The sequence below is a fragment of the Sorex fumeus genome, unplaced genomic scaffold, assembly GCF_029834395.1.
Source record: "Sorex fumeus unplaced genomic scaffold, SorFum_2.1 ptg000086l, whole genome shotgun sequence".
NCBI classification, from domain to species: domain Eukaryota; kingdom Metazoa; phylum Chordata; class Mammalia; order Eulipotyphla; family Soricidae; genus Sorex; species Sorex fumeus.
The window spans coordinates 42,339,805-42,364,647 of NW_026606143.1; the positions used below are offsets into that span (position 1 = coordinate 42,339,805).

Sequence of the window (24,843 nt, forward strand, 5' to 3'; positions counted from 1 at the left end):
AGGATTGATTAGATAATTCTCTAAGATATATGAAAGGTCAGCATGAGCCTGAGAGGATGCCAAGCGTCAGCTACCAAGAACTGTATGACAGAAACATGGGGGTCGGGACTCCGCACCTACCAGCGTGGTGAGCCTTGGTGAAAGAACAAACAGAAGTCACCGGAAAATAACGAGCACTGGAGAAGATGAAGATGGGGAGCAAAGTGGAAACCTCGCATCATGCTGGCCGCAGTGCAAAACGCTGCAGCTGCTGGGAAAAGTCATTTGGGGGTGTGTCAAAAGACTAAAAACAGTTCCCACAGAAGGCCAGAATGATAGAACAGTGAGCAGGGTGCTTGCCTTGCACACAGCCGGCCGGGGTTCAATCCCCGGCACCCCATATTCCCGGAGCTCACCAGGAGTGTTCTCTGAGCACAGAGCCAGGAGTAAGCCCCGAGCACTGTCAGGTGTGACCCCAAGACAAAAACAAAACAAAAAGTTCCCACAGGCCTCAGCAATTCCACTGAAGAAAACTGGAAAGCAGGGGCTCAGGTCCATGAGCATGCGCGTCCAAAGAAACACCACTGGCCAGTCAAAGATGCGCCAGATGTCCAGCAAGGCATCAGGGGACTAAAGAATGGGGTCTCTAGGTTCAATCCCCGACATCCCATATGGTCCCCTGAGCTGACCACCAGGAGTCATTCCTGAGTGCAGAGGAGGAAGTAACCCCCTGAACATCTCTGGGTGTGGCCCAAAAAAATTTTTTTAATTAAACCATTTCAAAAAAAGGGGTCTCTGTGCAACGACATGGGCGTCAGCCACAAAAGGGAGCAAGAAACCTTGAGAACACTGCGCAGACACTAAAGGCCTGACGGTCTGACTCGACTCACATGAAACGTTCTGAACCGGCGACGCAGCCGGCGGAGGACAGGCTGCAGGAGCCCGGGGGTGGAAGGCCAGGAATGCGGAGTGACTGCTTCACGGGTACAAGGGTTTCTTCTCAGTGATGAAAATACCTTGGAACTAGATAGAGGTGCTGATTGCACAACCCCGTGAATGTACCAGATGCCATGGGATTAACTATATAAATGGTCCTGGTCACTCTGGGGCCATGTGAATCTGACCTCAATATGTGCAACAGAAGGGGATGCCCGCGTGTGAGCACATGGGAGGGGGGAGAGACTCCACAGGGCACGGGGGGCGGGGCTAGCCTAGAGGCAAGTGCTGCTCAAAACTGAGGGGGGCCCGGCCTCCAGGGGAACCTGCACCCAAGGCTGCCTCCCCTGCCGGCAGTCTAGGGGCCACCCTAGCACCGTGGGCCCCAAAGGGATCTGGTCTCCAAGGAGTGCCAGCACAGGGCAGATGAGCCCTGTCACCCAAAAGACACGAGGCAGGGGGGCTGGTGACCAGGGACCATCTGCTTATCACAATCTACAAAGGCTGGGTCATGTGTGTGTATGTGTATGTGTGTGTGTGTGTGTGAACAAATACACACCCAGAATATACAGACAGCCTCTCGGGTTACTCAGACTCACACATAGGTTGGAAAAGCATCAGATTAGGATGTTATGTGCAGCCTTAAAGTGATACACACTGGGGCGGGGCTATGCCTAATGGTGCCCAGGGGATCCTGGGTGGTGCTGGGAATCAAACCAGGGTGCCCGGTGTGCAAGACCCATGTACCGTCTGTCCAGACCTCACACCAAGACACAGATGGGGCTCTACTGTGGCGAAGATCCCAGAGCATGACCGGAGGCCCACGAACCAGGGCTAAGTGAACTATCTCCCCTCACGCCACACACAGAACACAGAGAAATAGAAAGGCAGGCACATGACACTCGAGGGAAACAATCATGGCAGAGTCCACACAAATGAACAACAAACTAGGGGGTGCCCCCAGCGTTAGTGAGCCGTGGTGTGTCATACCGAGACATGTGGCAGAAGGAAGTAGATGCACGTGAACCCACAAAGGGCCCACGTGAGAGGGGCACAGAGACATGAGCAGAAAGGGCCGGTGACCTGAGCCCTGACGGCCAGCACTCACGCTGGGATGCTCCACCGTGGGAACGAGACGCAGCTCACACCAGAAACGAGGCCTGCGGCATAGAGGCTGGGACGCCGGACAGGTCCTGCAGGCATTTCAGAAACGCGGCTCCATGGCTGGGTTCAGCCAACCAGTCCCACCGCTCGAGAATATGCCTTTCCCCGTGGGGCTCAAGCCACACTGCAGTGGACACTTGGCCAGCACCGGCTTCCCCGTACTTCTAAAGAGCTCTTCCCTTTGATCCTATCTCTCTAGGGGACCTGAGGCCTAATAGCACCGAAAGAATGTTGGCCTCTAGGCCATACTTGGGTTTCACCTCTGTCTTCAAAAGGAAAAATCCCTTCAGTTTCTTCAAAGCCCATTCGTTCATGCAAGATCTATGACTGTAATGGAGGGCCGGCTTTCCCTTGGGAAAACCTACTCCATCTTACCAGTCAACTGCTTCACGAAACCAACTCTAGTAACTCATATGCTTGGTGCTGCTATGTCATTAGTTCGCTTCATGGAAAATTCTACAATTTTTGTCTAGCAGTTTGCAATATGCAAAAAAAAAAAGGAAGTAAAAAACACCTTCTTTAACTCCAAGTGGAAAAATAAATCCACCAAAAATGAGTAAAATATACCAAAACACCAGGGCTGGACAGAAGAGACAGCCCAACGGACTGCATGCATGCAGGGGGCCGGGGTTCGTTCCCCTGAGCACTGGAAAAAACAAGACTAGGGAGAAGAGAGGAAAGACGCAAAGGTGGGCTTCTCTGCCCTCTGGTGCAATCATTGGTGATCTCCCCATAAATACTGAGGCCCACATGCCATCCAGGCTACCTTTGAACTACCCAAGCTTCTGGAGAGTTCCAAATGAGTCTCTTGGGTCATGAGCATGAAAAGAACCAGCTTAGCTCTTGCTTCTATCCCATCACCTCATTGGGACTCATCCACATGGTCTTAGGATTCCGACTATAATCATACCAACAGTGTTTGTCCCAGTGCGGCGTGCTAAACAGCGCGGGAGAAAGGGCTAACATCCACACCAGCCAGCAGCAGATGGGAAATGAGTGTGTATCTCTGGACTTAACTCAATAAAAGCAGCAGGATACATCAAAAGTAACCACTGGAAGGGAATGCAGGCTTCGGCTTCCAAATGGGGACTGAGCGGCACTAGATGCAGAAGTGAGCAGCTAAGAAGGGCACAAGAAAAACAAGCAGGAGTGGAGCGATAGTACACGAGATAGGAAACTTGCACTGTGCGAGTCCAACCCAGGTTCCCTCCCCGGCATCCCACAGACGCTCCAGCCCCGCCAGGAGTGATCCCTGAACACAGAGCCAGGACGAAGCCCTGAGCACCAGCAGGTATGGCCCAAGCACCAAAAACAAAAGTCAAAGGGAAAAAGAAAAGCTAGGACGTTATGAGTTGTGTGGGGCTGTTTTGTTCTGCTGTGGTGCTGGGCTGACCCGGCAGTGTCAGGGGCTGACCCTAACACTCCCGCACGCAAAGCAGATGTTTCGGGCCTCGGAACAATCTCCCGCTAGCTCAGCCAGGGGGGTGGGAGGCTTTACAAGGATCCATCCTAAGTAAAAGAGCCAGGACATGGCAAAAGAGCCGTGTCTTACTGTTAGTGAGGCGTAACAAGCCCATGCGCTCCCACTCGAAACTTCAAAGTAAGGGCATGTAAAGCCCGAGATCCAGCTAGTCTTGGGAGCTGTGCAAACAGGAATTATTGGTTCTGGCCACCTCGGTGGCTCTTAAAACGCTGCTCTGTCCTTCTCCCCGAAGCACAGGCGGACGCAAGAAGCTATTCTTGGCAATCCTTGACATTTTTGTCAAAACGCCATCCGCATGGTGACATTTTGGAGGTTTCTGATAGTGGAGGGGGGAGGGGCGGTTGCTGGTGTCCTGGCCCTCAGGGTGAGGTTAAGGAGGCGACCCCGTGTGGCAGCCTGGGCCAGCCCAGTGACACCCCAGTCGCCATGTCTCCAGAAGCAGCACCTTTGCGCAAACAAAATGGTGCCACGGTGCTTCCCGACACGCGGCGGGAAACGCTCTAAGGGACCAGAACATCCGGGTCCACCCAAAGCACACAGTCCTGAGCAAGCAACTGCCACCCCCTTTTTTAAAAGAAGCACCAAGTGTCACTTGCTAAATGCAAGGACCTGTCACGTGCCATGGGCATGGCAAAGGCCGAACTAAATCCCTGAGCAGGGTGCGGGCGGCACAGCCCCGCTGCTAAAATAAGCAGGTGAAATGCATCTGCCGCTCAGCTCGGCCTGCGCTCTGCCTCCCCGCAGCCAGGACCCCAAGGCACCCCTGAGCCTCCCGACCAGCTCCTTTGTCTCCCCAATCAGCAGAGAGAGCCCAATAAAATGTCAGCGTCCCCAAATCCAGGAATGACCCCCACCAACCCTCACCTCCCCCCTGCCCCGCCAAAAGTCAGGGCTACACTAACTTCTCCCTAAGAGTCTTGGTGCCCGGCACCCACAGCACGGAGCTCTCCTCCCCCTGCTGGCGTCTCCCCCAAACCAGAATCCTGCTCCCCTGCCCCGAGCCTGCAGGATGCTCAGCCCCAGATCTGGTCTCTACCCACAGAGGCCAGGGATACCCCAAAACCCAAGCCGCGAGCCCCCAAAATGTCTCCTGATACAGCAGAGACCCACTGTTCCAGTGGCATTTCTGGGCTGAGGAAGGCAGGGGCTGTGATGGGCACTGCCCAGCAGACAAGTCCTTCCAGAGACATCCAGCTCGGGGAGTTTCCAAGACCCAAACAGCACCGAAATTTGGGACATTTTGAGCCTGGAGTGAAAACACAGCAGGTAGGGTAGGCCTTGCACACAGCTGACCCGGGTTCGATTCCCAGCATCCCATATGGTCCCTCGAGCACCGACAGAAGTCATTCCAGAATGCAGAACCAGGAATAACCCCTGTGCATCGCCGGGTGTAACTCAAGAAGAAAAAAAATGGGACATTTCATCCCCAAGTGATTTACCTGCATGTGGAGATTAACCCCTCCCCCCACCCCCACCCCCACGCACACACACAAAAGAAAAAAAAACTGTGCAAGCAAACTGTCCGGAGGACATCACCTTGAGTCCCCTCAGCCTGTTCTTCACAGCCTCGTGTCCAGCATTCCGGTCTGTGCCCATGGAACCAGGGCTCAGGAGGAACGAGAATTCTCAGACATTCCCACATGCGGGCACTGCAGGAAGACCAGCTCTGCTCAGCAAAAGATGCTGAGGGACGCGCTCTGGTGGCATTCACGAGGCACACAGCACTCATGCCCAGGAAGGCGGCCGGGCCCCTCTACTTGGGTACCATGGGGCCCAAATGCACCGCCACATGATCGGTCTCCGGGCAGTCAAACTCTTGGTCTCACGCTTGCAAGCAGGCCTGTGCCACTGGGCCATCCCTGTACTGTCTCCACAACAATACCCTTAGTCCAGTATGAGGACCAGGTGGGTACCCAGGGACGTCCCCCCTTTCAGCCCACTAACACCCAGGCCTTAGTACTCTGCATCTTCTTGGGAAACATCCCTGGGGACTATGTGACCCTCCTGAGAATCCCAGAGCCTTGTGCCCAGTTAGAGACGGCCAAGGCCCATCTACACGGTCCCACTACCAAAGTGAGGCAACGTCCTGAATTGGAAAACAGGTTCCACACTCCCTGAGCCTGCAACGAGTGAGCCCTGAGTACTGAGCCAGGAGTTAGCCCGGAACAGCGCCGGGTGTGACCCCAGAACCCCCAAAATAAATAAATAAAAAGAAATTGTTTTAATTTAAATAAATAGAAACAGGTTCCCTTTTTCAAAGTGAAAACTGACTGCATTGAAGTCTAATCTCTGCTCCAGGAAAGCCTCCCATTTCCTGCGCAAGTCACTGGTTTTTAGATTTACTGAGTTGCACAAGATACAGCCAGTATTGGAACAAGTCCACGAGCTCAATCAAGTCCCCGAACCCACCCCAGCCCCCAGTAACCTCTAATCTGCTTCGCCTCTCCGGCTCTGCGCGCTACGGGCATCTCGGTGGACCCACACAGCTGCCCTTGCCATGTGCAACCCAGGAATGAGGGGCCAGCTTGTACCACAATCCGTAGTGGTGTCGGGTGGAAGGCGGGGGAATTACTAGAGAAAGCAAACAGAGCCTTCAAGAATCACTGTCCCACAGAAAGATTGCATTCATCTGGGGAACATAAAGTAACAAAATGGGAGACTAATACCCAGGAGTGGCCGAGATTAGTACCAGGAATTTTGCTCCATGACTTGGAGGTCAGCCACACGTGCTAGGGGAAAAGGAAGCTCAGATAGAGAAGGGAGCACCAAATAAAGGGTGTTGGGAGGATCCTCCCAGGATGGGAGAAGCACGCTGAAAGTAGACTATAGACCGAACATGATTGCCACTCAATGCCTCTCTTGCAAACCACAGGACCCAAAAGGAGAGAGAGAGAGAACAAAAGGGAATGCCCTGCCACAGAGGCAGGGTGGGATGGGGGAGATGGGGGTGGGAGGGATGCTGGGACCCGTGGTGGTGGAGGATGGGTGCTGGTGGAGGGAAGGGTACTTGATCATTGTATAACTGAAACCCAAGCACAGAAATTTGTAAGTCTATAACTGTACCTCATGGTGTTTCACTAATAAAAAAAAAAAAGGAATCACTGTCCCAGGGGCTGGAGCGATAGTACAGCAGGTAGGGCGTTTGCCTTGCACGTGGCCGACTCGGGTTCGATTCCCAGCATCCCATATGGTCCCCTGAGCACCACCAGGAGTAATTCCTGAGTGAAGAGCCAGGAGTAACTCCTGTGCATCGCTGGGTGTGACCCAAAAATCAAAAAAAAAAAGAATCACTGTCCCAGGGCTGCAGGCATGTCACAGGGAGTCAGGGGTCTGTCTTGTACACAGCCAACCGGGTGTGATCCCTGGCACTGCTGGAGTAATTTCTGAGCACTGCCAGGAATAAGCCCGTAGCACCACCGGGTATGGCCCCCAAACAACAATTAAATCCAAACATTCTCTACTTATGACTGCTGGGTTGTACACTGAGGCCGTGATGCCCAAACAGGAGGATTCAAGTGGCCTCTAGGGCTCTGGGAACCACACTGGACTTGCAGGGCTCTGTCACAGATGCCGTTTTCCACGGAAGACATTTCCAAACACAGCCCCTCTCCGGGAACCCCTGCCTGCTAGTGAGCGGCCTGAAGTGCCTCTGGTGTGAGAGCGAGAGGCACAGAAGATTCATGAAGACCTATCAGACAGTTGGCCACAAGGCTTCTGTCTGGTTTGAACCACAGTGCTTGAAACAAAGAGCCCAGCAAAGGTAACAGCGGGAGAGCTCGTGGCATGCAGTAACATCTGCAGGCAGCTCACAGGGATAGGACGGGACTGGGATCTTAACAATGCTGTCCCAACTTTGCAGCTTCTCTATCATTCTAAAACCATCCCAAATAGTGCCACGGAGAGTCCAAAGGCTGCACTACACACTCTGTATGCAGGGCTTAACTTCCAAACCAGAAGGAACTCCCAAGCACTGCTGGGTGTGACCGCCCAAAACAAAAAAAGAAAAAACACTAAAAAGCATTCCAAGGTAGAAGGGCAGTCAAACGCTGGGCCCAGGCCTAAGGCCTCATGGTTCGAAAAGGCCACCGGAGAGGAAAAGGCATGCCCGACTACACTTCTCACAGAACCAGGAAGATGGCTCCTGGAAATGGCCCAAAACAGGAACACTTAGCAAGAGAAGGTATGGCTGTTGGGGTGGCAGCCTAAGGAACCCCACAAGAATGCCAGTGATTGGGGCTGGAGAGATAGCACAGCTGGTAGGGCGTTTGCCTTGCACGCGGCCGACCCAGGTTCGATTCCCAGCATCCCACAGGGTCCCCTGAGCACCGCCAGAAGTAAGTCCTGAGTGCAGAGCTAGGAGTAACCCCTGTGCATCGCTGAAAAAAAAAGAATGCCAGTGATGGACCCTGGTTGAAATCAGGGTGAAAAAGTGTTATGGCAGGGGATGTTCATCATGGTACAATGTTCCTCTGTCTCGGCTGTGGCTAGATGTACAAGCATGATAAAGTCACATGGAGCCACACACACAAACACACACACACACGTAGGTGAAATCCCCTGCACCATATATGGTTCCCCCAAATGATTTCTGAGCACAGAGCCAGGAGTACCCTCTGAGCATCACTGAGTGCCTGGGTGTGGTCAGTCCCCACTTCACACCCTCCCCTTGGAAAATAGAACGCCAATGATGAGAACAGGGGCTGCCTCTGCGGGCGACAGTGGGGGTTACGGGGAAGGAGGTGCGCAGATCAGACATTTTATGTGAGAACGGGGTCGCAGACGGCAGCTCAGAAGCTTGCAGCGTTCATGCCACGGTGCATCTCCGGGCCGGGATGCGGCCTTCCAGCTCTGCCACCCTCCCTTTGTCTGCGCTCCCACGGTAATCCGGCTGCCCCGCCCCGTAGTGGTAACCTGAGTCGGGTATCACAGGACAGCCCTGGGTCACGTGGCCGCCTACTGGCAGCCTGGCCCGGAGCTGCCTCGGCACTACTGATACTTTAAGTGTGTGATCATTCTTTTGAACGCATGGGTTTGGGGGGTTCTCAGGGGGCTGCGTTGAGAATCCAGTTGAACATCAATTTGCCAAATGAACCCTGGAGGCGAAATCACACCTGTCTTAGAGCAACCAGGATTTACTCCACCAGGAGCCGAAAAGAGGCTGAGGGTCGGGAACCCAATACAACAAAGGGGGGGGGGGGCTGCTTCCGGGCAACCCTACAGCAGACAAAAAAATCTAGCTGGTGGGCCAGAGAGAGCGGGGGAGAGAGAGGGGACACCGGACAGCCAAGCTGTGTTGTATCTCTGGCACCACGGAGGGTCTCCAGCCCTGCCAGGACCGACCCCTGAGCACAGAGGCAGGAGGATGGCAAAAACGTGGGCGAAGCGTAGAAACACAAAATTAGCACTGTAAGTAAAACCTGACCTGTCGTGAATAATTATATTCAATTTCTTCATTCGTTGAGGACCTGCTAGGTGCAGGAGATTTTGGGAAAGCAGAATAAAATCTAAGTTTTTTTTTTTTTAAAAAAAGAAGATAACTTCCATTTTTCTTAAAAACCATACATTAGGAGAACCGGAGCAATAGTACTGTGGGGAGGGCATTTGCCTTGCAGGTGGCCGACCAGGTTTAATCCCCAGCACCCCATAGGGTTCCACAAGCACCAACAGGAGTGATCCCTGAGCACAGAGCCAGGAGTAACGCCAAGCATTGTCAGGTGTGACCAAAAGACAAAAAAAAAAAAACATTAGGACTAGAGAATTAATTAGCTGAGCAGCTCTTTGCAGGTGCAATCCCCAGCACCCATATTGTCCCTCCAGCCCTGCCAGGAGTAATCCCTGAGCACTGCTGGGTGGGACCAAAATGGAAAAAAAAATAACTGATTTTCTGTGTGCCTCCTTCATCCTCTGATTTTTTTTATTAGTGAAACACCATGAGGTACAGTTGTAGACTTACAAATTTTTGTGCTTGGGTTTCAGTTATACAATGATCGAGTACCCATCCCTCCACCAGTGCCCATTTCCCACCACCCTGGATCCCAGTATCTCTCCCACCCCCCATATCCCCCATCCCACCCTGCCTCTGTGGCAGGGCATTCCCTTTTGTTCTCGCTCTCCTTTTGGGTGCTGTGGTTTGCAGAAGAGGCATTGAGTGGTAATCATGTTTGGTCAGAATCCTGATTTTTTAAAAACCTTTTATTCGGTAGAGTCACAGAAAAGTGTAAAGAAAGATACGAGGGGGTTCCGTGTGTCGTTCTGCCAGGGCCCCCACATCCTACATCAGGATACTGCAGTCCCACACCAGGCCCCTGACATGGACAATGCACAGTTTATTCAGCATTCACCCGCATCCGTGTGTGTCTGTCTGTCTGTCTGTCTGTCTTCCATGCACCTGTATCAGGCATGCAGCTTGTCTAACTACAATTAAGACAGAGAAACGTTGCCCCCTGTGCAGCCCCATCCCAGCCCATGCCCATGGCCCTCTCTCCACCCCTGCCTGGGGGCAGTTCTCCCAGAAATGAAAGCTTAGCTACCATCAACCCGTGTGTCTCTTTCTTGAGCTCTAACCCACACGGCTCACTGGGTGGAAGGTGCCCGCGGGGAGTGGGTCCCCCTGCCCACGCAGGCTGATGACCCCCTTTCCTTTCGTGGTGAGGACTGCACCCTGCAAGCACCCGGGACGCAGGAGAGACCCCCAACTGTCTTTTTAACACAGAGCTGTTCTCAAGGTGCCTATTTCCCTGCCTTCTTCCCCGGAGGTTTCATTCCCGTGCTTCTGAACTGATCGAACCAACTTCCCCAGCTGGTCTAAGGTTGGAGGCAGCGTCCTTCTGGGGGGAAGGGGACAACTTTTGACAGAGGGGCCCCTTGACTCCCAGGTCCCACAGAGGCTTTTCTGAGCCCCTCACTAATTAGCGACACTTCCTGCCGGGGTCTCCTATTCCGGCACCCCACCGACCGGTGGTTACCTTGATTAGTCCTCCAGACCTGCTTAAGCTCAGGGATCAACGAAGCTTTTCAATACAGGGTCAGACAGGAAATATTTTCAGCTTGGGTGTGCTGGTCACATTTTTTTTGTGGGACACCGAAACTTGAGTTTCACGAAATCGATCTTCTTTTGCTTCTTGTTCAGTTATTCTGCAAGCTGTACTGAAACAAGCCTGGGGGCTGTTGGTGCCAACCTGTCCTGGAATCTCATTTTTTGCTTGTTTTTGGGCCACACCCGGTGGTGCTCAGGGGTTCCTCCTGGCTCTGCCCTCAGGAATCACTCCTAGCAGGGCTCTCAGGGCCAAACGGGGTGCTGGGATCGAACCCGGGACCCTTGGGGAGCACGTGACACCCAGTACACACTGCTTCCACAGCTAATGACAGGCATGGCGGGGAAGATCCTGTCGGAAAGAGAAGTGGGGAGAGTAACTGGTCACCATGCTGGTGTCAGTGCCATCACCCTGGTCATCAGATCACTGCATACAGGTTCTCTGTTACCCCACTACGCCTCCACTTCCCCCTGGGATGTTGCTGCTCAGTTAGCCTCCACTGGACCTGACCAGGACGGAGCATCTGGACTATGACAGTCAGACCGCTGATTTGTACTTTGGTTTCTTGTCCCTGTATTTAGAGGAAACATGAAGTATTTTACTGCTCCAGGCAATAAATTACAAGAGAAATGAGAGTGGTCTCTTTGGTTTGATCCACAGCTGGTGGGGACTTTTAATTATTTTTTTTATAAATAATTCACTGTGAGATAGACCCTTACAAAGCTGTTTGTGATTTTCAGTCATATAGTGTTTGAACACCCGTCCCTCTGCCAGTGCACATTTCCCAGCACCGGTGTCCCCAGGTTCCTTCCCGCCACCATCCCCCTAGCTTGTCTCTAAGGCAGGCACTTTCCTTCTCTCTCTCTCTCTCTCTCTCTCTCTCTCTCTCTCTCTCTCTCTTTCTCTCTGTCTGTCTCTCTCTCCCCCGCCCTCCCCCTCTACCTCTCTCTTCCTCTTCCCTTCCCCCTCCCTCTCCCTTTCTCTCCCTCTCCCCCTCCCTTTCCTTTTCTCTCCCTCTCCTCCTCCCTCTCCCTTTCTCTCCCTCCCCCCCCCTTTTTGGGCATTACGGTTTGTGATACAGATACTGAAAGCTTGTCATATATGTCCTTTTACCCACTTTCAACACTCAGTTCTTATTCAGAGTGCTCATTTCCAACTATTACTGCCATACTGGCCCCCTCTTGATCTTACCTACCCAATACCCCAAACACACACCTGTGGTAGATTACAACCACTGACCAGTCCTCCTGGCCCCTGTTTTTCCTTGGCCTTGGATATTAGTCTCACAGCACAATTGGTGCTTCTTACGGGGGCCACTGCTCTGTTGGGCAAATGAGAGAGCACACCTCCTGCATTACAACCAAAAGCAGATGCAAGAAACCAGAGCGTACAATATGGGCAGACCTACAAAATGGGAGGCTGGGGTCAAAGAATCCAGACAGCAAATGCCACATAGCATAAAACTCCATTTATAAGAAATATGGACAACTGGAAATCTGTGGACACTGGAAGCAAACTGGTGCGTAACAAGACCGCAAAGAGGGGAGAGCAAGTTACTGTTCCATGGACATGGGTCTTCCATTTGGGTGATGGAAATGTTCTGGAAGTAGAGGGAGTGGTTCACACCATGGCGAGTGTTCTAAATGCCATGAAGCTGTTCCCCTTACAAAGAGCAGCTTGGGTGGAGCCAGAGAGAAAGTTCAGCAGGCAAAGTGCTTTTGCCTTTCACACAGCCAACTCAGACTCAATTCTGGGCACCAGTATGGGGTGCCCTGAGCCCCACCAGGAATGATCCCTGAGCATAAAGCCAGGAGTAAATCCTGAGCACTGCCAGGGTTTCCAAAAAGGAAATAAACAAAACAGTGATTTTGTTATATGAATATTACTTCAATAAAATTAAGTGTGTGTGTGTGTGTGTGTGTGTGCGCGCGCGCACTGCTGGGAGTACAACCCAGAACATCACTCATGCTATGCATGCACTCCCACTGAGTCGCACCCCAGCCCAAATGCCTGTACCATCTTTGTTCTTTCTCCAAAACTGCCATAAGGGAACAGAGAGATATGACAGTGGGGAAGGTGCGTGCCTTGCAAGCAGCTGGCCTGGGTTTGATCCTCAGCACCGCACATGGTCCTCTAAGCTTACAAGGAGTGATCCTTGAGTGCAAAGGCAGGAGTAAGTCCTGAGCACAGCCAGGCCTGGTCCCAAAACAAACAAAACTGACTTATAGTGAAAAGAGTAGCACAGCAGGAAAGCACTTATTTTGCATGTGTGAGGTCCTGGGTTCAATCCCTAGTACTACATACATACACACACACACACACACACACAGGTATAATTGATGCATAAGATCATATTGGTGCCAGCAGCATCTTGATTCAGCGAACGCATATACTGTGAAATGGGGGTCACAATATCTATTTAACACCCATCCACATACATGCATTCCCCTGGAATGAGAAGGGACCCAGGGTTTTGTAGCCTGGTCCCCACAGTCTACCGGCACATTCTGGTGGCAGGAAGTGCGTCCAGATGTAACATTCAATAAAAGCAGCAAGTCCCACAGAAAAAATACCTAAAGGATGATCCTTGATTTCAGCTCCCCGAATGTGAGGGTACACGCACAGATATTGAGGGGAATAGTGAAGGGACTACAGGGAGCTGTTGTCGCTGGTCCCCGCCAAGCACAGGCACGCATCGCTCTCCAGTGGAGCCAATTGGAGCTTCAATGGGCCTGGACACGGTGGGGCGGGGGGCGGGGGGGGGATCCAGGTCCCTGAAAAGGAACTCAGCCTCAGGCCACTCGCACATCTGCGTATGGGAGCAGGGCCTTGAGGGAGGGTCGGATGGGGGCCCAGGACACACGCGCAGCAGCAAACACCAGCACAAGCAAGCAGCAATTTGGGGGCAACAGCGCTGACGAGCTACACTCTCTATGGGCTCGTCCTTCACATGAAGGGCATGGGGCTCCCTATCTGAGCACAGGACGGCAAGACCCCCTCTTAAAGAAAACGCCCCACCCCGATGGCTGACGGGAGGTACAGACAGACCATCCTGAAACTGCTCCCTAACTGCCAGGTCCCAGGCCGGGGTTCAGAATCCCACAAACTCGTGGGGCCCAGCCCGGGTCTCCTCCCTGCCCATCCATCCTGGGCAAGCAAGCCTGCAAACCCCTCTCCACCGCCATTCCAGATGCACAAGCCCCCCCACCTCCCAGCTGTCCCAATGTCGCCAACTCTTCCAGAAAGTAATGGACTCCTAAGCAAAGAGGCAAGAGAAAGTTTTGCCAAAAGGCAGGAAGAACAGCTTCCAAGCGAAGGCGCTGCTGGTCATGATCCCTGGCGCTGCTCCCCGGTGCCGGGCTGCACACCCCCCTACAGCAGGAATGCTCTGGAGGGAGACACAGGTCAAGGACTAGACACTCGCCCGAGACAGTTCAACGTGAGGGGCAGAGGGAGTGTGAGCTGCGGAGCAGGAGGAGGAAGGGGAGGACGGATTTTTGAAATTCTTACCTATAACACCACCCGCTTCTCCTACGCTGCGTGTTTTCATTTAACGCTCCGAAGAGTGAAGACATTCTCGTGGTTCAAAAAGCTAAAGTGGGGGGCAGGTGCTGGTTCAGTGCGCTAAACGCATGCCTTAGGGTCGCATTAGGACCCCAGCACTAGCCGGTCCCCAGAGCACCACCAGGAGTAAGCCCTACACCCTGAACCAGCCCCGGGCACCTCTGGGTATGGTCCAAAACGGCAAAGGTCTCGGGTGGGGGATGCGGCTCCAGAGCAGAGCGCACGCAGTGCTAAAGGGATCAAACCACCTCGCCGGTGCCTGGTCCCATCTCCACTGCATGCCCGTCATGAGTGCGGAGAGAGACCTCGCCGAGACCTCGAGTCTCTCGGCTGAATATTTTCCTCTCAATCTGCTTCAACTCCAGCATCTGCTCGACCACTTTTCCACTAGCCTGACACAAAGCATGTTTGATTCTTTGGTTTATTTGGGGGCCACACCCGGCGGTGCTCAGGGCTTACTCCCAGCTCTGTGCTCAGAGACCAATCCTGGCAGGGGACAAGGGATTTCTCATGGTGCTGGGGATGCAACCCAGGAGGAAGGCCAATTCGCTAACTGCCGGACTATCTCTCTGCTCCCAGTTGTGACTCTTGCCTACACGATGTCCTCCCCAGGATCGCTTCAAACGTGGGGTACCCAGGCCCCCATGTAGCGGTCCCAAGATCACTGAGGTCTCCGCCCACTCGCCAGTCAGTCGAAGGGGGCACTCCAGGACAGCAGCCCATCCCATCCTCCAAGAACTGCAACAACCATGGAAGGGGTGGAAGCAGAGCACGGCTGGCCCCAGCGCAAGGCCCTGCAAGCAGAGCGCCTGTTTCGGCCGGCCACGAGTGGAGCAATGGCTATTTGTGTGTGCGCGCAGAAAACAGCTGGGAGTTGCCAGGGAGAATCAAGGGCAGCGGTTTCCTATATTCCACAGGGACGCTTCTAAAATGAGGTCGGTCCACAGAAGGGAAGTTTGGGGCAATAAAAAGAACGGGGCACCGGTCCAGGCTGCGCGCAGAGGAACTGTGCAAACGTCCTGCTGTCCGAGATAAGGCAGAGCCGGAGCACCACACGCCCCCAAGCCACTTCCACCAAATGTCCCAGAGGGGTGCCGTGAGGTGAGGGGCGGCCGGGGGCAGCGCGCGGCTTTCCTTGGGGGCTGCTGGACAAGGCCCACAGCTAGAGAGCAGCGGGGGCCTCCAAGCCCGCAGGTGGACTAACAATCACTGAGGCCTGACAATGGCTCACTGGGCCCAGAGCAATAGAAAAGGGGTTAACACGAAGGCTGCCAACCGGATTCCATTCCTGGTACCCCACAGGGTCCTCCGGGTTCCGCCAAGAGTGACCCCTGAACACAGAGCCAGGAGTTAGCCCTGAGCACCAATGGGTGTAGCCCCCAAACCAAAATTAAGTAAAATTCAATGGCACACTTAACTACCGTTCCCTGAGCACTGCCAGGAGTGAGCCTCCCTACCCCCAACAATAAAATAGGACGTTTCTGAGCATGCGAGCTGGGCCAGGCACTCAGTGCCTGCACCGAACATGGCCCCTTCACGGAGGCACTCAGGAGGCAGGAAGGGCCCCCAGCGGCAGAAGGTGTCTGGTGCCCTGCCCTGCCGCCCTCCCCCCACACACACAGTGCCCAAAAGCTCTGAGAGGCCCCCCAGGTGCCCACCCACAACAGAACTCTCTGGCCTGTAGCATCTTGGTAACTGACCCTGCACACGGATGGGGCAAGCAGGGAGACAGAGGCGGCTCCAGGTCCGTGGCCAGGCCATACTGCCCCGAGCAAGCTCTGGTCACTTTGGATCGTGACTGGTGACAGGCCCCAGTGTGCTGAGAGCAGTGCCCCCAGCAGAGAACTGTGCAGAGGCAGAGATCCTTGCCGAGCACTGGCCAGTGCAGTGAGTCAGCAATGGTCAGTCCAGGCCCGGGATCCCCGTCAGCTAAAGTGATGAGGAGCGCTGAAAGGGTCTGAGAGAACGGCCCCGGCCCACACAGCTGTGCTGCCAGGGTCGCGATCTCCCTGGCCTCCCGGCTGCACCACCACAATTGCAGTGGTGGCTCGACTCTGCCTCCTGTCACCATAAACCCCATCTTTGTCAGTCTTGGTGGCCCCAGAGCTACAGCTGAGGCCTCTCAATGTCCATGCACACAGCCCACAGTTCCCACCTCGGCTCTGCTGTCAGGAACTCAGCAGGCCCAGCGTCAGGGGCTGCATGGAGGAAGAGGGCTCCTAGGGGCGAGAACAAAAGTGGAAGGATGATGCCACTGCACCTGCTGGCAGACACGAGCCGACTGGAGGCTCCAAGCCCACTGGGAGAGCCACGCCAGGGCACAGTGCTCTGTACCGTGGCTGTAACGTGGCCAGACCCAGCGACTTCAAACACCCCCTAGATAGGCTCCATGCAGCTAGAATGAAGCTGGTAGGGCTGTGTCGCATGCTCAGGCCCCAGGGAAACTCACTTTCCTGCCGCCTCTAGCTTCTCTAGACTTCCTGCATTCCCTGGCGCACGGTCATGGACACCAGCCTGTGCCTCGACAGTCCCACCGGATGTGGCCCCCTGCCGCCTTGGAACGTCACCTTCCACCGCAAGGCCCCCTGTTCTGCAGCTGGTGGCTTATTAACAAGCTCCCAGGCCAGGAGATGGATGTCAGGGAGGGGCCATTATTCTGGCTACCACAGGAGGGTGAGACATCAAACAGTACGAATACCAGATAAAAATAACCAGGGGTACGGCACAGTGTAAGTGCCTGGTCAAGGGAGGGTCAAGTGCGGGCAGCAGGCCTGGGCGTTCATGCCCCTGTCCACAAGCAGCCCAAGCTCAGGACTCTCGGTGCAGGTTCACTCCTCAGCCCTGCCAGGAGTACAGAGCCCTGAGCACGAAGCCCCGAGTAGCCTTGGAGCACCACCAGGGGCAACCTATCAGACCCCCGCAATCACAGAACTGAGGGATGGGGACATGGAAGTACCCCCGGGGGTAAGGTCGCAAGCTGGTGACACGTCATTGCAATGGCCCTGTTGATAGGAAGCACCTGTAGAGTCCCCAACCCCAAAACTGAGACCAGACACTGAAAGAAGGAACAGAAGCCACGTGTTATAAGTGGGTGGGTGAGAAACCCCCCGCTGGAGCCCAAGTCTCTCCCACTCAGAGAGAGGGTGACCCTTCGTGTGGCCCAGAATAAAGAGTGTGAACATGACAGTCTGTGCCAACCCCACCCCATCATAGGGCTTGGAGCAGGCCCTCCCTTACCCCAAGACTCTGAGCTCGCTACTTGTTCCCAATACACCCACACACGCCCAGCACTCTGCCCCTGTGCTAAAGAGGCTTGAGCATCCCTGAAACCCCCAAAGGAAGCATAAAGACCCCTGAGACTCAGCGAGCCCTCCGCTGGCAGCCTGAGAAGGACGTGGGTCTGGCCTCGACCTTGTCCACATGTCTGCCTTCATTGCCCAGACCCACGGGCTCAGCCAGACAACCCGGACCAAGAACCTCTATAGACAGTTCTGGAACCCCGCAGAATATTCCATTAGACTGACTGGCCCCCACAGGAGGCACAGGATGTGCCCGGAACAGGCCCTGTGATGGCACCAGGACCCCTAAGTGGAATCTCAAACCCACCAGAAGAGGCGAAATTTCCACTTCTAAAATCAGAATGAAAAGAGGAAAGGGAAAGTAAGAGACTTCCAAATGCCCGGGAGCTATTTTTAGATATGAATGACTTTTCCATTCACTTTTCTCAGTGTGTGTGGGGTGGGGGGAGAAAAGCTATTAGACCAAGAACAGACTGCCAGGAGGTAATCGATAATCTACATGTAAGGAAATTCATCCAGTGAGGGAAACTGGGGATATCAGTGGTGGGAAAAGTATGCTGGAAGGACGGGTGTTGAAACATTGTATTACCAAAACCCAATCGTGAATAACTTTGTAACTGTGTGTCTCACAGTGATTTGATAAAAAATTAAATAAACACAAAATGTATTTAAAAAAATACTGAGAGCCTAAAATTTAAAAAAAAAAAAATCTTCCAGAACCTACTCATTACGGTCATGAAAACACTCCCCATGTTCAGATAAACACCACCACCTAAAGTCTTCAAGAACAAAAACTGGAGAAATCATGACTTGTTTATCAGAAAGCAAACATGATACTAAAATCAGGCTGTGCGAGGCCAACGCAGTGTGCCCGTGCTCATCATCTTGGGTGCGGAGGCAGCATTGCAGTCCATCCGGCTGCTGTGTGGGGCTCCGAGCTGGCATACTCTGGAGACACGGGCTGTTCTCTCCGTAAGGGACAACGCTATTACAGCCCTTTGACTACGCCGCAGCACTGGTGCAGGCCAAACCCTGCCTCCTGAACAAATGGGTCCCGAGAGTCATGCTCAGGAGAGAATGCGGTCCTCCTGCACAGCACGGGAGAGAAGGTGGTCCTCCCTCTCAGCACAGCCCTTCCTACGCTGCTCCACTCTGCAGCTACAACTCGGTGACTGGGGGTTGGCGAGCCCAACTACCCCACTGAGCCAGAGGAAACAGAAGAAGGGCGCGAATCTATGTGAGAAGAGCAACAGCCACCAAAGGAACTGACTCTTTCCAAAGAAAGCATAAAGGGTTTCTCATACTTTCCACCTAAACGGTAAATACCTTTTCCTAATGTGGTCACGGCTCTCCAAGCTCATATTCGTAGGTTATGTGTTACTAACAGACCACAACAGACTCACCCACGAAAAATACCAGGCATAGAAGTGGTGAACTTTTTTCTTTTTTTTATGTAGGAGTACTGCTATTTATTCAGCCACCGATTAGCTGATTGAATTGTGCATGAACTCCACTGAATTAACTTTCAAACCAAGTTTTTTTGGGAAAATCCCAGAGAGTTGACCATAAAATTTATGTCCAGTACTGCTCTGCAGATGCAATGGAGTCAAACCTAAGGTGGACTTTTTATCAAAGGGGCAGAAAATAGATCGGTTCTTTTACACATCTGTAGCTATAACTGTAAAGATGTTTCCTGTGGTTTGCAGTCAGTCTCCTCTGTTGTAACTTTAACGTACAGTCACAGTAATTCACCGACACTCCCAGGGCCCACAATATCTTTTTTTTTGATTTGTGGGTCACACCCAGCAATGCACAGGGGGGTTACTCCTGGCTCTGCATTCAAGAATTACTCCTGGTGGTGCTCGGGGAACCATATGGGATGCTGGGAATCGAACCCAGGTCAGCTGCGTGCAAGGCCCTACCCCCTGTACTATTGCTCCAGCCCCTTGAATTCTTTAAACAACATCTGGGGCCAGAGAGCTCAAATAGGCTGAGCACATGCTTTGCTCACGAGAGGCCTGGCTTCCATCTACAGTACCGCATGGGCCCCCAGATACTTCTCCCCAACAAAAACAAAGCCCCATCCCCAAAACTCCATGTCATACTAATCCATACTACAGAATTCTAGAAGAGAAAATTGGCTACCCTGGGCCCTAGGTTGCTTTGCTTCCAGCAGCACTATTTATGCAGTTCGAGTTTTCACTCAAACGCAGATGAGATTCTGCTTGAGGCCGGCAACAATCTCCACCTACCCTACTACATTCGTTGCTCTGTAACTTCCTTTTCTTTCTGAACAACCTATTCCTTTATTTGCTTTTCTCCTCTGTGGAAGCCGTCTGGGGAAAGTTCTCGATTCCTGAACACTGTTTTCTGGGCGGTGTGTGAATGAAACCTGCCTCTAAAGGGTTTTAACTGTCAGAGGCACATGGAGAAAATGTTGAGCTCTGCTCTGACACAGTGCTTTTCCCACGTAGTAAAAACCAATTACCCCTGGGAAAGGCAAACCGGTCACCTCGAAAACCCGGCAGGACTGTGCTGGGAAAGAGGAAGCAGAATGGGACCCCCTTGGGTGGACTGCGCTGAACCGCTTGCGGCTTGCTGAGCATTCCATACATATTTCGGGCAAGGTATTATGGGAGCTGAGAAGTGCAAGCTGTCCCCGCTGAATCTGTGCTCGCTGTGAAAACAACGGCTCCGAAAAGCCCACACATGTTTTTACTTTACCAAAAAAAAAAAAAGAAGAAGAAGAAGAAAAAAAAGTCAGAGACCCACTTTTGTTCATTTAATCAACACTTTCAGCTTCAGAAACGGGGCTTTTGAAACCAGTAATGGACGCGATGTCTGAAAACAGTGAAAGATGTCATTCAGGAACGTCCATCTCTGGAAAGGGCCAGAGGAAATGGGTGTGAAACACCCCCGACGGGAAAAATCAGTAGGGTGTCTGCTCCCTTCCGCCCTAGGAAGGGAGGACCCCCTGAAACGGAAATGCTCACATATGACCTCCCCCAGCCCCCACCACCCAAGAGAATCGCAACTGTTTTTATTTTACCCGCCTAGAATGAGCCCTCATTTGGGGGGAACACAAACGTGTTATTTTTCATCAGTTCATTTCCCAGTTGTTTGGGGATTTTCAAAGTCTAACAGCAGAAAAGAGCATCAGAGTCCACTGTGTCCTACACAACTCCAAAACCGTCCCGGGCCTGATCAGAGCACCGTGGCTCCAGCCCTCGGATAAAATTCTAAAGTGAGCTCACCTGATTTTCAAAATTACTAAGCATCTTTGTCGCGGATACAGTTGTGGTAGGATTGATCTAAGTTTCAGAGTTCAGGCGTTAGCCACACTCCGAGAGAATGCTGTGAGGAAACCACTATACTTTAGCTTTGATTTTCCATATCCGAACCCAGAGAAATCTGCAAACAATAATGGAGCACTTCCTCTCCTCCCCAGAGTATTTTCCGAGGCCAGAGCTTCGCGGCGCTGCCTTTTGCGTGCAGGTAGGAGCAAGCCGGAGCCATGTCACCACCGTGGGCCTCTCCAAGTCTTGACATCGCTGGGAGAGCTGCAGTATTTCCTTTCTGGCCAGAGGTGGAGAAGTTTCTCCGGAGGGGACAAGATATCACATAACCACTGCAAACACTCGGTTTCAACAGCATTCTCTTCTCTCTCTCTCCTTCTCTCTCTCTCTCTCTCTCTCTCTCTCTCTCTCTCTCTCTCTCTCTCTCTCTCTCTCTCTCACACACACACACACACACACACACACACAGAGTGCATCTCTTCTAATGCAGCTAAACCATTGAGACCAGTAGACCACAATGCAAAAAGAAGTCAAGGAAACCGTCATCAAATGAACTTAATTAAATGGAATCTGGTTGTTGTTTTAGAAGAATCCGGTCTTAGTGCACGGAATTTAAACATGAGTAAGAGAAGTCGGCGTCCCGTTCTTATTTTGCACCAAAGAGAAACCTAAACTCAACTGGGGTTTTTCCTTTTCTCCCAACGCTTACGGGGCGACTACTCCATCCCGGCCGCGGACGCAACACAACGTTGTTTCTGCTCGAAGTGGAACTCAATTTTCGAGGCGCCAAAGAGGGCCGCTTGCACGGTGGGGGAACGGGCTCGCCCCCAACGTGCCGCGAGTCGCTGCGGTGGCGCGTGTGGCCTCGGACTCGGGATGGGAAAGTGGGCTGAGCCCGCCCGGCGGGGACGCGCACGAAGTGGGGGCGCACGTTCGTGCTCCAAGGTGACAGCTCCGCTGGTCACCGCGGGCCAGGGGACAGCGGGCCGCAGAGGCCCGGGCACGGATGGGCGAGGCCGCGGCGGAAAAAGGAAAAGCGAGCCATCCGTCAGCCCCGGGAGAGGAAATTCCAGGCGCCGGACCGCGGGTGACGCGAGGGAACCGCGTCCGAGTGTCCACCCCGCGCCGCGGCGGCCGGGGAGGTGGCCGGGGCTCGAAGCCCAGCGCGGGGGCGCCCCGACCCCCGCGGCCGCGGTCCCGGCCCGTGTGGGGGGGCGCCAAGCGCCCCGATCCTCGTGCCCTCGGGGCCCGGTGGGGCTCCCGCGCCGTCGGCCCGCTGCCCCGACCCGGGTGGGCCGGCCCCCTTACCGATCGCGCGGGTCGATCCACGACGTCTGGCGCGTGTTGTGGTCGATGTAGAAGACGCGGCCGTCGTAGTCGCGCGCCTCCTCCCAGCCAGCCGGCAGCGGCAGCTCCGCGCTGTCCCGGGCCCGCGGCGGCGCGGGGGGCGCGGGGGGCGCGGGGGGCGCGGCGGCCGGGGCGGGCGGCGGCGGCGGCTCCCGCGGGGAGGTGGCGGGGGGCGGCGGCGCGTCCCGGGGGCCCTCGCGCGACCGGCCCCGCCGCCGCCGCCGCCGGCCCCCGCTCAGCCACGGCATGACGGCGCGGGCCCCGCCGGCCCCTGCCCGCCCCGCGCGCGCCGCCTGCTCGGCCAGCACTAAGGCCCGGCGGCCGGGGCGCGGGGAGCCGCCCGCCGGCCCCGGGGCATCCTCCGCCCGCCGCCCGCCGCTGCCCGCGCGCCCGCCGCGCCGCGCGCCCGCCTCGCTCGGGTCGCCGCCGCCGCCGCCGCCGCCGCCGCGCGCGCTCACAGCCGCCCAGCCGCTGCCCCCTCCGCCGCCCGCGGCTGCCGCCTGCCCGCCGCCCGCCCGGCCATCTTCGTGCGTCCGCGCGCCCGGGGGCGGGGCCTGCGGGGGGCGGGGCGCCGGCGGACACGCCCCGGCCCCGCCCCCCGGCCCCCGGCTGCCCCCGCCGCCCCGCCCCCGCCGGCCGCGGCGCCTCCAATTTTCCTCCGCCGCTCCCGACCCCCGCCCGACGCGCGGCCCCCACCACCACCCCCGGCTCCCTCCGGGGGCGCCGCGACTCCCCGCGCCCAGACCCCGCCCCAGCCGCGGGTTCCTCCTCCGGGCGGCCCACTCCGTGCCTGCGCCTCCTGTCCCCCCTACCTTTCCCCCCCTCCTCCGCCCGCCTCCCCCCTTCCCGGCCTCGTCGCCGGGAAACCGCACGGGGGCCAGGATGGGCGCCGCCGCGTCCGTCCGCCCGCCCCCGGGCCGCAGGGAGGAAGGGGAGCCGGGAGGACGACGCCCCACGCGGCTGCAGGCGCCACCGGCCCGGGGCCGATTCCGGGGGGGGCCCCCCGGCAGTTCCCGGGAGATAGGGCGGACCCCTAGCTTCCCTCGCCTTCGGGCCTGAGTGGGGGGGCTTCACCTCACCCGTCTTGGGGATCGAGAGCTGCACCCTGGGGCTCCCACACACCTACGTGATTCCTCCAGCCCCGGATGCGGGGAAAGCTGCTGGAGGAGAAACGGGCGCTGGGCAGGTGGCCACGTCCAGTGCCTGCCAGGGGAACCCCACAAGGGCCGATCCGGAATTCCCGCCGTGGACAATATTCCCTGCCCTGCCGGGCTCTTCCACCCTCTGCCCCACGGGTCTGCGCGTTTCCGCACAGACCCACGTGCACGGCGGCGAGGGGGCAGCAGGTGGACTGCAGCGTGCCCGGCCCACGGGCTCTCCGTTCCGCTCGCAGTTCCGAGTGCGGGAGATGCAGCTCAAAGTTGGGGCTCCGTCTTGCCCCCCCCCCCACCCCCGCCCCAGCTACTTCGTGCTCCAGATCCCAGGCCACAGACTTCATGCCAGGAAACACAGGAAATTATCAGGGAGGTTTTAAAACCCGGTTATAGTAACACAAAAAAATATCTAGTAAAAAAAAAGGATCTAGGTCCAGATATATAGGGGAAACAGACCAGCGGGAAACGGCTTCAGATGCACACAGCGGTCCGCATTCCTTCCTTGGGAATCATTTTTAAGTTGTTTTCCCATTTTTTCGTGAACAACAATAAAACTTTTATTATGAAAGTTATCTTCTTTGTTTGGAGACCACACCTGATGGTGCTACTCCGGGCATTGTGCTCCGAGGTTCCTTTCGGTGGTAGCAGTCAAACCCGGGTCTCTGGTATGTGGAACATGCGCTCTAGTTCATTAGCAGGGAGAGGGAGAGAGCCGCACTTGGGGCTTGGGAGATCGGTGATCCAAAGGACTGAAACACACATCTTGCAAGCTGGAGGCCCCAAGTTTGATGCCCAGTATTACGCACCCAACATCACCACGTACCAGGTGTAGCCCACTACTGACTCTGGGTAAGCACAGGTGGCCGTGATCCTGCCAGGCATGGCTGGGGATCCCCTCCCCCCCCCCAAAAAAAAGAATGGGAAGGCTTGGAGACTACCTGGAACCATTTCAAGGAAAGCCACTCTCCGCGCTCCCCTAAGTCGCCTTTCCTAGATGTTATATGGCAGGAATTCCAGCGCGAGGTCCTGTCAGTGAAATTTGGAGAATGGGGACATTTCCCCGGGAAACAAGTGAAGCAGTCCCTGGGGGTTCTCGCACACTCCAAAGAATGCCCAGGCGCTGGCACCCTGGCACCCTCTCTTCCTGCCCACCCAGCATGGCCAGGCCGAAGCTGCATTCCCAGGTGACTCCCGAGTGTCACAAATCTGGGTGCTGTCATTCGCAATCACCCCATACAGGCGGAGTCTATTTGCGGGAAACCGAAGTCTACCGGGAGGTGGAGAGCGAGGGAGATTAGCCACGCGTTTGCTCTCTTTGATGCATGAACATCAAAGCACTTGCAGGGGGCAAAGGCAAGAGGAAGGCTGGAACCGCTAGTGAGGGCGGGGAGGGGCTAGACGGGCCGGACCCGCCCCATCCCCCCACCCCCGGGGGGCTGGGAACCGGGACGCTGCGGGCCTCGGAGGGGAGTCGGCCCCGCACCCGCCAGGTCTAAACAAAGAGTCATTAACTCTGACTTGTCTATAAAAGAAGTCGGAATGCGGGGACCTGGAAGGAAAACATCCTGGCAGAGGAAACTAACGTTT

The 24,843-nt window shown here is 55.1% G+C and overlaps 1 protein-coding gene across 1 annotated transcript in view; it reads right to left on the reverse strand.

Annotated features, from left to right (window-relative positions):
* Positions 1-22,472, reverse strand: part of WWC3 (WWC family member 3) — an 86,594-nt gene extending 64,122 nt beyond the window's left edge. The window contains exon 1 of the mRNA XM_056131243.1: positions 22,064-22,472. Within this exon, the coding sequence (XP_055987218.1) occupies positions 22,064-22,350 (287 nt within the window). The 5' untranslated portion in view covers positions 22,351-22,472. The remainder of the gene's footprint in view (positions 1-22,063) is intronic.
* Positions 22,473-24,843: the final 2,371 nt, after the last annotated feature.